At 38.3% G+C, this 12,609-nt stretch overlaps 1 protein-coding gene across 6 annotated transcripts in view; it reads right to left on the bottom strand.

Annotated features, from left to right (window-relative positions):
• DGKI (diacylglycerol kinase iota) overlaps window positions 1–12,609 on the bottom strand; it is a 217,036-nt gene that overhangs the window by 68,560 nt on the left and 135,867 nt on the right. For all 6 annotated transcript variants that reach the window (XM_035343056.1, XM_035343065.1, XM_035343080.1 and 3 more), the window contains one exon: window positions 3,855–3,955. In XM_035343056.1, coding sequence (XP_035198947.1) covers window positions 3,855–3,955 — 101 coding nt within the window. The remainder of the gene's footprint in view (window positions 1–3,854; window positions 3,956–12,609) is intronic.

Raw genomic sequence — 12,609 nt, 5'->3', positions numbered from 1 at the left:
TTCAGATTGCTGTGGGATTCTGGTTTAGTTTTCAAAAGATCTGGGGAGGTAAAAGTGCTTTTAATTGGTGTGGGCAGGGAATGAATGGAAAGGCACAGTATTCTGGAATTAAATTGCAGGTATTCTGCCAAAGCCTTGACAGATATGCAAAGTGAGTCTCTTGTGAGTATCAAGAGAAACACACATGCACCTGAGAGCTATATTTGTGCTGCAGGAAGCTACCCCTCTTAAAATAGGCCTTGAAGAAATACTGCTGTAACAAGACCCAACATGAGTACTCTTAGAATCATAGAATCACAGAATATCCTGAGTTAGAAGGGACCCACAAAGATCATTGAGTCCAACTCTTAGCTCCACACAAGAATACATAAAAATTAAACCATATGTTTGGCAACATATTGCCCAAGTGAACGCTGGCAGGCTTGATGCCATGACCACTGACCTGGGGAGCCTGTCCCAGTGCCCAACCACCCTCTGGGTGCAGAACCTTTCCCTAACACCCAGCCTGACCCTCCCTGTCCCAGCTCCATGCCGTTCCCTCGGGTCCTGTTGCTGTCCCCAGAGAGCAGAGCTCAGCGCCTGTCCCTCCGCTCCCCTCGTGAGGGAGCTGCAGGCCGCCATGAGGCCTCCCCTCAGCCTGCTCTGCTCTGGGCTGAACAAACCAAGGGACCTCAGCCACTCCTCATATGTCTTGCTCTCTAGACCCTTCACCATTTTTGTTGCCCTCCTTTGGATGTTAATAGTTTTATGTCCTTCTGATGTTGGGGCACCCAAAACTGCACACAGTAGTAAGGGTGAGGCTGCACCAGTGCAGAGTAAAGCAGGACAATCCCTTCCCAAAACCGGCTAGTAGTGCTGTGCCTGATAGAGCCCAGAATGCTTTTGGCCCTTTTGTCTGCCAGGGCACACTGCTGACTCCTATTCAACTTAACATCAAACGCAGCCCTCAAATCCCTTTCCATGAGGCTGCTCTCCAGTCTCTCATGCCCCAGTCTGTACATATACCCACTGTTGCCCCATCAGAGGTACAGAATCTGGCAGTTACTCTTGTAAAACTTCTTACTGTTGTTGATTGTCAAGCCCTCTAATTTATTGAGTGCTCTGTGCAAGGTCTCTTTACCCTCAAGGAAGTCAACAGCTCCTCGTAACTTAGTATCATCCACATTGTATTTTGCTAGTGCACAAATATTATCTGTGTTTTAATTTTTGCTTCAGACTTGCAAAATTTCAATCATTAACTTGTCATGGTGATTTATTTTGGACAGCAAAACTTTCTCCTCAACCCACCCTGCCCATTGTAGGCTCCTTGGTAAAGAATTAGAGTTACTTCTTATGCCTCAGCACTTCCCTCTTCCTCCTCTAACCAAATAACTTCATAACTCCATGAAAAGGTTTGCTGATGAGGACTGAGATGGCATGCTTATTCCATAGATGTGTTTAGTAAATGATAGGGACAGGCAGGCAGTGATCTATAGACTTCCCATCAGAAAACCATTTAATATGTATCCAATTATCTATGTTAGAAATGCAATTAAAATGGCTATCTGCTCTTCTTAAAAGGACCATTTATGAGATTTTCCAGCTTCCTTCCTCAAAAACTGAAGTTGTGCAGTCCCCTAGTATAATGATTCAGCTTGATGTCTGACTACATCTCAGTTCCCAGAGGAGATAAAAGCATCTTGCAGTTAAGTCACAGGGAAGCTGGGATCTTAGTTCCATGCTCAGTGAACCACAGGGATTTTCCATTTTTCTGCTTAATGGAATTCAAGGAGCTGGTTGGAATTCAAGGAGCTCATATTTCAAACAGTTTGATTTCTGACTGTTTAGAGAGTGCTTCTCTTCCCATACAGGATTTTCTTCAGCTATAGTTAGCATTAGCTAAGAGTCTTCAAATCAAGACCATCCTCCTGTAAACTTGTTAGTCCAACCTTTAGGTTAGACAATTTTGATAGGACATGTTAGGATTTATGTCCAGAAAAACAGGCTGATGACTATTAGTGTATGCTGTGAGTTGTGTGCCTTACACAGGGCTTTCCTAATATCTGCAGAGGGTAAGGTGAGATATCTTTTCTGATTTTCTTTTTACAGGCTGATGGGATATTATTTGCTTTGTGATATTTTAATGTGAAAACAACAATACACAATAATCATTGAGACAGGTAAAGGAGGGCAGACAGGAAAAACAACCTCATGAACAAAGCCAGGGAAGAATACTCTAGCCAAGCTATGTTATATTATCAAGCTGACCACACAGGAATTTGAAAAAGATACAAAAGGATCCCCCTGAATATAGTCTGCCAATGTCTGAAAGGAACCATTTTAACTTTTGGTGTGCAAACATCTACTTTTTGAATGCAGACCTCTTAAGCACATGATCAGCAAGTGATCAAATGCACATGTAGTCTAAAACCAAGTTTCAAAGCAGCAAGATCATTCTCTGGACATTTTAAAATGTTATCATTATGGTTTTGAAGGTGACAAATAAATACTTATTTACAGTTGCAGTGACAACAGAGTAAAAGGTTGTACATCTCTTGTCAGACCACATAAATAACTCTTAAGGACTACTTAATGAATAGTAAATAAACAAAATTTACATCTGTAGAGAGGTTGGATGAGAATAGTCGTCCTCAGCTGGAAATGCATAGGAAGAACCACCAAAGGAACCAGATTGTTTCCAACAGGGTTGGAAACACATCTATCCAACATGGCCCTAAGGATACTCAAGGTCAAACTCAACTTAAACATGAAAGAAATTCTTCTCCAGTGAGCCATAATACTCTTGTTATTATTCCTCTCAGTCCAGAGATGAAGGCTTAGATTACTTTAATTATGGTTCAAATGTACTAACAAACTTCAGAAAAGGCTGTCAGGACCTACATTAAAATTCAAGCCATTTCAGTTCTTTTGTTGGAAGGAGAGCAGATGAACTGAGAGAAGAATAAGGAGGGGTGGAACTGGAGGGGTGAAAGTGAAACAGTTTAACTATCTTCCAACAGTAAGATAAGCAAACCAATTAAAAGGAGTGTCATCCTGTAATTACCAGAGCACTCTATATTACAGAGGGAGCTGAAGCTTTGTTACACAACAAACAGTCATGCTTGTAATTTAATATGAATAATGAGCCAGATGCATGAACAAGACTCTATTAAATTGTTATCACAAGCAGACGTGTCCCTCATTGATTAATGACTGTGTGTCACCAAGGAAAGGAACTCCATTTCTAAGCATGGATCATCATCATCAATGTTGCCAACGCAACCGTCTGTCTGCTTTTGACTTACCCCTGAATGTGGCAATTAAACCATTACATGAGGAAACAAAACAGTGATTATTTTCTTACGTGCAAAACTGAAGGCTCTTAAAGAGTAAGGGAAACCAGATTTGCTTCTCAAGATAAAAGCACCTGTGCTAAAAACCATGTTCAAGGTCAGATTGCCCTCAATATGAAATTAATCATGGTCGCTCATTCAGTTTCAAATTTGGTACTAACCATAAAACCTAACTAAGTTTCATATGCTAGGAGAAACCCAGCAGAATCAACAGAAAGACATAAATAAAATAAACAGGTATGAAAAACGCTTATTTTACGGCAAATAAAATCAACTTGCAGAAGGCATAGTTAAGTAAGAAAACACCTGAATTCTCTGCGTATGCCCTTTATGCAGGCAGTATTTACATAGACAGAAAGTACATATGCACATGCACAGATAGATGATCATATAGTCTACATGTGACTCATTCAAAATGTGTGCTTGACCCTGGTTTGTTTTTGTTTTGTTGTTACTGCTAATATAGGATCTATACAGAATGTTCTACCAAAAGCAGCTACAGCCTGGCTTCTTCCAACTTACAAGCTTCACGCAGTTTTTCCTTGTCATAAAGCAGCCCCTCATATTCTTGCAAATTAATCCGGTTCACTCTGATCCGTAGGCGATCTGGGATGGAATGAGGACTGTAAGAAAAGAAGAAAACTTCTTAGATAAGGTTTTCCATGGAAGAACAAAGAGAAAAATAAGATATGAAGAGAATTTAATCTTCTGTGAAAGAAGAGTAAGAGCAAGCCTCTTCCAAACTGGGCCAGCTCCCCCCAGGCCCACCACTTTGTTTGTACAAGATTAGGACTACCATCCATACAAAATACCTGTTACATCCTAAATGACAAGCAAGATGAAGAAGCCCATTTGCTGGCGGTGTGGTCTGGAATTGCATGGGCTTTTCTGAGCTCTACATAAATAGCCCTCCCTGCTGCAATCTGCCTTTTTGTACATCTCTACAGACCTATTAAAGTCAGTAAATCCATGAAGCTTTGATTCAGGATGCAGATGATTTCTTGGGACATCTCTCAGGACAATTATTTCTCTGTCCATGAGAACATCCACCCAGATCTTCAGAAGATCCTGTTTCAGCAGCTCTGTCATGAGGAGAAGGCAACAAACGTTGCCAAGAATTGGATTTCTAAAGGAGAGTCCTATACACAAATTACAAAGGGACTTTAAAAAATAATAATAAATAAATACCTGTTTTCTACTGATTTAGATGCCTTAGCTGTCTGCACACTTTTGGCTTCCCATGGGTTCCCATCTATAAATTTAAGTGCCCATATGTTGACAGAAAGTTGTTCTAAAGAGCTTTGTTTTGTTTTCATATTTCATCTTGCTGTTATTAGTTGATTTTTTTAACCAAATGGTATGTAAATTAACTTCATCACATTTGCATTTACCACTTCTAAAGAGAGAAAGATAGCTTGTGTATTATAATTCATATATCAAAAGTCTGTCCTGGCAGGTCTGTCCCATTTAAATGTAGATTCTTCATTCAGTGCTTCCACTGAAAGACTATTTTCACTATGTTTTATTTTAGTTAATGACAGAACACCTAACATACACACAGCCTTTTAAAAGTTAGCATTCTGTGCACTGTCATAGACAGACTTACTGGTTCCTTTGTTTCAGTTTTAAAATATTTGACCTACAGCTTTTGCACTGCTAGTTTAAATACCAATGAGCACAATCCACATTTTTTTTTTTCCTTTTTAAGCGAGCCTGAAAATACTGCAGATCTAACACATACTTTGTAACCATCTCTTGGTAAAGCCACTGAGATGGTAATTAGCAAATATTTCAGAGTTTTCTTAACTGCATACTTTGTTACTTACAGACAGCTCTGTCACACACGGGCAGATGAAAGTAAAGATTAAAAATCAAATCCCAGTATAAAAAAAGCTCTACTGGCACAAGTACTCCCAGCCTAAAAAATGATAAAGGATAATGAATTCAGCGTGCCTCAATAATTGACGTGTAAGACAACATGTTACAAAGAGCTGCACTCCTGTTCTGAACAGGAGTTTCTGTATTAAAAATGAAAATAACCCTAAGATACATGAAGAATAACTTAGAAATCAGTAATCCTTAATAGTAGCTGTAAGACTGATGCACCCATCAGCACATAGGCTGCCCAATGTGTTTCCTCTGCTGAATGACGGAGACTGTTGTGTAAAAGTGCCCCAAGATACAGGCACACTGTCCATATTTAAGGTAAGCTTTTGCAGTTTGCTTGACAGACACCTGGAATGGTAACTTCCAGCAGAGCTTCCGGGAGCAGCCTGCTAACTCAGGTACCATTATATTATCCTACAGATCTGCATTCTCCACCTGCAGACTAAAGCTGGCTCAGCAGCCCAGGGAATATTATCACACGCAAGCTGGAGGGAAAGGTACGTAGATCGAAGACTAATTGCAGTGAGTCTGACCCTTTTTTTTCCCTCATAATTAACTTTAATGTCCCATTGCTGGATCAGAAATGAACATAGTCTGAGGAACTGTGTTCCTTCCCTTCCAAATTATTCAAAATGCAAGTTTCAAAAATAAAAATCATGGGGGATTTTATTTTTAGCCAAGAAAATATAAGAAAATGTTTAAGTCAGGAAACATGGGAATTTAACTGCATAGTCTTTGTCTGAGGGGAAAAAAAGAAAAATCATTGCACTTAATAGGTTTCTTGAAAATGACAGACTGACAGCCTTGAAAAGTGAAATCTTTTATGCGCTGGTACAACATGAGAAGAAGCTATGCTGCTACCACCACATATTATTATGAAGGTAGTTCAGCCTTCCAGCAGATCCATTTATAACCTGGGGATTATCTGTAGGTCTGGAGGAGTGACTGGTTATGAATCACCTCTTCTCTGAGCTCAGCTGGGAAGAAAGGGAGTGGAGAGACTGGAGAACTCAGCAATGTCTTATTTCTCCTGTAACACTCAAACATGCCATAAAGACAGACATCCTTCTTATGCCCTGAATTAAGCCAAGTGTAAACCAAATTAAGCCAAGTCTCAAACTGCTGTTTTGTCTGAAACCAGAACCAAATCTGTATTATTCTTCTGAAGTCTTAACTACCCAAACTGGAACTGTATTGAAAAAAAAAAAAAAAAGAAATGCTTTCCAATCCCCAGTGAGAAATAAGCGTTTTACCAAAAGCTGTTACCCAAGTAGGTCTTGCTTAGCCCATTGATGGTTGCACTCCAAACCAGAACCACGCCATGTCTGTTCCCTACTCACCCTTTTCCATTTCTTCTTTGCTACACAGCCCATTAGTGTGCAATGTTCAAGCTTCCCCCTTCCAATCTGTGACCCCAGAACCGCTCTCCATACCAGAGGGAAAACAGTTCAGTACAAGTTTAGTTCACAAGGTAAGCTGCAATTGTAACTCCTAAGAGATCACTTACTCCTTTTTCTCCTTGATTAATCCTTTTTGATCACCCATAGCAGATATCTGACTGATATTTTTCCTTCTACCATATATTGTTTCCCACCAGTCTGGTTCACCCAGCACCTGCTGGTGTTCTTCACCATGAGAGATTATTTTTTAATGCGTTTTTTTGTCTCTGCAATGTCTGTGTGGGATTTACTAAGGCTGTGAAGTCCTTTGAGTACTTCCTACTCAAAATTTCACTTCCTCTCTTTCCACACACAGTGGCCTTTCTCATGTTCCTTGGTGCACGGCGGGACAGGAATGTGCCAGATGCAGACAACTGTAGACAAGTTATGCTCTATAGTGAGAAATACTATACTGGGTGCATTTCCTGGTACATCAGCGCACTGCATATTTCTGAATTAGCATCCATGAAGAAGCAAGGACACAATCATAAATGTAACATAATTTAATCATAAATGTAACTTGAGGAGAAATAGCTCCTTTCCAGGTCAAGTGCAGGAGCATGATCAGCTGAAAAGTGTCATCAGGGTTTCCTATTTTCTCCTCCTGCTCACCACCTTTCTTCAAAGACATGAAACATTAAGATACTACTACATAAGTCGTATGTGTTAAAAGATACAACAGAACTTGCCATTTTGGCCATTTGAGAAATTCAGCTATCTTACTCATAAAAGCATAGTCTCAGAAACTACAATTTCTATAGAAAATTAGCTATTTTCAGAAACATGAGTGCTCAGAGGCCATTTCTAAGGGGTAGAGATTTTATATACTTAGCTAAGTCCAGACACAAATAATGCAATCACAACTCAAATACATATAAGCACATGTATGTGCATATATACACAAATACATACACATGCAAAAACATTTATTCAGTGGCTTAAATCTGAACTTTTGGGTATGATTTATTTTCAAATACTCTTTGCTCTATCAGCATATATTTGTTGGCTGACATTATATTGTCTTACTGAATTTTATGACCTCTTTAAAATAGCTTTGCCTCTAAAAATTCACTATGTGAATATTCACTCTGTGATATCTGACGTGGTAGAATATTGTTCTCATCAACCAACTAATTGACTCATTCAGTCACACAACTCATGAGCTGCATACAGAGCTCTTTTAAAAGCAGTTGAGCAAAACACTTCCATCACGCATACTTTTGTAATCACCACAGATACTGTATAATAATCCTTACTATTATACAAATTGCACTATTCCTTTTGTGTAGACATACTGAGCATATTCGGAAACCACAAAGCTCAAGGACACAAGCGTATCTATGCAAAAACTAATAATACAGTGCTGAATGTCACTGAAAGCCAATGTTGACATTGTATTAATAGAAATTGATGTTTCTAAATACTGCATATAACAACTTGCCCATGTGTAAGGACAGGAAGAAGAGCATTCCAGATAGAGCAGCAGAAAATTTATAAATAAATCTTCACAAACTGCTGCACTGCAATTCAGCCTAACATATTTAAATTTCTTGCACCTATTATTCTTCAAAATAGTGTACTACATAGTCAATGAAAAGTAATTTAAAGTACAGATGAATTCATTCCATTACTTCCTAAAGAACCTACTTAAGAACCTCATTCCCCAAGCAGGTAAATCCACAGAATTACATTCTAAAGGTCATATGCCCCATGGGACCGTACATACAGATTCAGGTCAACTGAAACATTCTGTTCATTTGTGTTGATTAGCTATAATGGTTTCATTTAAATACAAGCCTAAATACCAAACTTCTCAAATCAGGAGCATGGATAGACTATTTTACGATATTGAATTTTATATGATGGACTTTTGATTAACATGGACCAGAAGTGCACATTTGAGGCATTATTTAATAACAATCCAAATGAGCCTTGTAGAAAAAGCTATGCACATTAGTTCATTGAAACAAACTATGAATGATTGTATGCAGATGTTATGAAGCCTTCTCAAAATTACTTTAATTCACCTCATCAAAAATTATGTAATTTCAGTAATAAAGAATTATTTTCTTTCCTTTTCTAGCTTGCAAAGTAGCTGAAAAGTACAAGGAAATAGTATTAGTTTCTATTAAACAAATAGGATTTCATTCTTCCACAACACAGAAGATGACAGATATTGGATAATTCTTATTTTAAGGAAAATGGGATGCTTTCTGGGAATTCTTAAAACTTGTAGACAGTCATAAAAATAGTTTTAAAAATTAAATGTAAATAAGGCATAAAATTGTTTGCTTTAACATAAAAATGGCATAAAAATAAAAAATAAATAGCATAAATATAAAAATAGCTTAACAATGTTTGCTTTAAAGCCTACTCTTCTCTGAGAAGATATTCATCGAATGGCACACCAGGGTGCACATTGGAATTGGAACCACTCTTTGTACAGGGGTAGCTCTTAGAAAGTCAGTGTCATGCTGAATAAACTGTTTATAAGTTGGACTCATTTTTAACACACACACAAACCCCCATACCTGCTGCAAATTGCTTACTGCAGAAGTATGTTTGTTTCCCTCCTATAGCTGAGACACAGCATCTCTGCAATTCTAGAAAAGCTTTTTTTTTTTTTTAAAAAAAAAAAAAAAAACTTACAAAAATGAGAAGGGCTTATTTTTTTCCCCCATTCCATTACTTGTGGTTCAAACCCACAGATGCAATTGCATGTACCTATTCTGAGACTATGACCTGATCTACTTCCACTCACCAATAAAACCCACTCAGCTTTTCCTAATGCTTTAAGTTCCTCCTCTCACCCCTATTAATCATTCAGCAACTGGCAAGAGGATACCAGCCAACTCACTTGGAGCACAGCTGTTTCTCTTAAGAAACGTGTTCCTGCATCCAGTCACCCATGCAGAGCAAGATTAGGTCCTGTCGTAGGTGCTCCTGCACAGCAGCTGGATAACACTGCTACTACGTCACAAGCCTGATTCAACTGGGAAGAGAAACTTTTAAATTATGTATGCCCTAATCCACATATTAATTATTAATAAACCCTGTGAACCATTTCTTGTTCTTTGTGTCTGCATAAAGGAAATAATGATGATGATAAAAACGGTCCAACAATTCTGCAATATCCAGTGACAAATTTCTGATAGGCCTTCCAGAACACAAGCCACATCAAGCTACCACATACAGATTTTAATTTGATTAGGCAAACAGTAAAGGAAAATAAAATCTTCTCCTGCCCCTCCCTTGCAAAAATTAAACTTTAGAAAACACCACATTCCTCTGGGGCACGTTTGCACTGACAGATTAATGAATTGCCTATCTCCTAGAGAAGAAATAAACATGCAAAACTGATTAAATGTTCCAGTGTTTAGAACAATTGGAAAAAGGAAAATAGCAACCAGAGGAGAAAATGAAATTAACCTTACTTTTGAGATCTCATTCACAGAGCTTGCAAATTATATATTAAAAATGGTTTTTTGACAGCTTTTCTCTGCTTAAAACATAAGTACTGGCACAACAGACCAGAATAATCTAGCTTCTTCTAATGGACAAATTTCAATACTTCAGAAAAGTCCACTGCTATTTTAAGGCAAAGCTCTTTCTTAGCTTTATATATATATATATACATATATATATATTTATGTATATATATATATATACACATATATATAAGTTCCATCATTCCATCAGGGAAAGACTTCTTTTTCCTTCTGTTTGATGAGTTTTATCCCAGGTCCCAGGATAACCAGCCAGGTTAACCCAGTTGTACTAAACCTTTTTGCCCTTTTTTTACCTCACACTTGCTTCAGCAAGAGCTCAAATATTTTGCTGTGTAAAAGCTAGACCCACCCATACACTTAAAACACTTGCCCAGGTGCCATGTAGAATCCCTGTCTTTGTTTTCCTTAATTTCACCAGGCTAGCTGTGGTCCTCTCATGCTTTGTGCTCCCAAGCACTGTAGATTCTCCGATAGTAACGATCCCACTAAACAGGTGCCCACTTGCTAAACAGGAAAATCTGTCAAAATAAAAATGAGACTCATTTTCTGATAATTCATTTAGTAACGAAAAGGAAGATGTGTACAAGCACTTTCATCTTTAATTATGTATTTGGAGAATAGCTCAGTTTGTAACACTTTCTTCCTGTTGCCTCATTTCCCCCCGATCTTCATTAGATACTCCTCCTATACAAAATACCCATATTCAACCCAACCCACAAAGCTGATCTCTATACACAAAAATTATTCCTTTTATCCTTTGCTATTCACATAGCCTGCAAGCCGTGCATACAGACTCTCTAGGCACACTCTATTGCGATCAACTCTCTTAATAAAATCTTTTTACCAATAAGGCAGTGTTCACATTTTCATTTGCACAGATGTTGTAATTTTTTTAAAAAATCACAGTATATCCACAATGTTTATTTTGATTGTAAAAGGACTGTACAACGTATGTGAGTCAATTTTTAAATGGTATTTTTTTTTCAGAAATTCTTTGAATTAACCACATAATGCAGCTGTACTATCATATGTATGTTCTCCTCATCTCTAATGAACATCCAGCTGGAAAATGCAAGTCTTTACCTTCCTTTTAAAAGAGCCCCATGTAGTGGGTTTATGTGGCAAGGTTTTGGTAGCAGGGGGGCATAGGGGTGGCTTCTGTGAGAAGGATCTAGAAGCTGCCCCATGTTTGGTAAGGGCCCCACTGCTGACCAGAGCTGAGCCACTAAGTGATGTTGTTTGTGCCTCTGTGAGAGCAGATTTAAGACAGGGAAAAAAAACGCTGCACCACACAGCAATAGATCTTACTATCTCCCTATGTTGAGTCTGTTTTGCCCATCACAATAATTACTACGCAATCTCCCTGTCCTTATCTCAACCCTTGAGCCCCTTTCATCGTATTTTCTCCCTGTTCCTCTTTGAGGAGGGGGAGTGAGAGAGCGGTTGTGGTGGAGCTCGGTCACCCACCCGAGCAAAACCATCACACCCCAGTTAAAAATTCAGCACTTGTATTTCCTCATGCAACCTGTACAAACATTTGAAACAGATCACACACACTACAGTTCCACTGTCTCTGCAACAAAGACCATATGTGCCTAATAATTTTGGCTGCCTCAAGTTCCCATGCATACACTGCTGCAGAAAACTTGGAATTTATCTAATACAAGCTGTATCTATCACGACTCTGAAGAATCCATCATGCTGTTCAGTACTAACTTTAACTCAGGCTCCCTATATATTGTTCAACAAACAAACAAAATAAAAAAAAAACACATTTGAATCTCAAAGCCATCACAACCCAAATCAAATTTCCTTGATACCTCATGGGTTCTTACTTTAATTTGTCAGACACATTAATTGGCAGCCACAGTACAGAAGCATGTTTAATCTATTTTTGTTTTTTTGTTTGTCTTTTACAGATTTTAAGATAGTGAATATCTTTGACTTTCAAATTAGTTCGGGACTTATGAGTCTTTCTCTCTGCCTTATCCTGAGAACTGATATCAAATGAGACATTTAAATGAACTGTATCAAAACTTGGATATCATTTTCCAAGGGATATCCCTCAACTTGGCAACAATCCCCCTTCTCCTAGACTTACAGCTTGTTTATTGTTCTGTGTAAGCAATAAGGCATATCTCAAATGTTTTTAAAGGCTTGCTTAGGATACTAAATCATTGATAGAAAAGTTATTTGTATTATGTTTTTTTTTTCCTCAGCTGAGTACAGCCAATATGATACAAGGGTAAGACACACTGAATTGGAAATCATTCCTTGTCTGCAAAATAACAAAGGAGGAACTTGCAGCTTTCTGAAATGTGACTGAATCATTGAGGTTGGACAGGACCTCTGGAGGTCATCTTGTCCAACCACTCTGCTCAAGCAGGGACACCTAGAGCCACTAGCCCAGGACCATTCCCAGACAGCTTTTGAGTGTCTTCA

The sequence above is a fragment of the Oxyura jamaicensis genome, chromosome 1 (genome assembly GCF_011077185.1).
Source record: "Oxyura jamaicensis isolate SHBP4307 breed ruddy duck chromosome 1, BPBGC_Ojam_1.0, whole genome shotgun sequence".
NCBI classification, from domain to species: domain Eukaryota; kingdom Metazoa; phylum Chordata; class Aves; order Anseriformes; family Anatidae; genus Oxyura; species Oxyura jamaicensis.
This window is presented reverse-complemented; position numbering and strand designations above follow the sequence as displayed.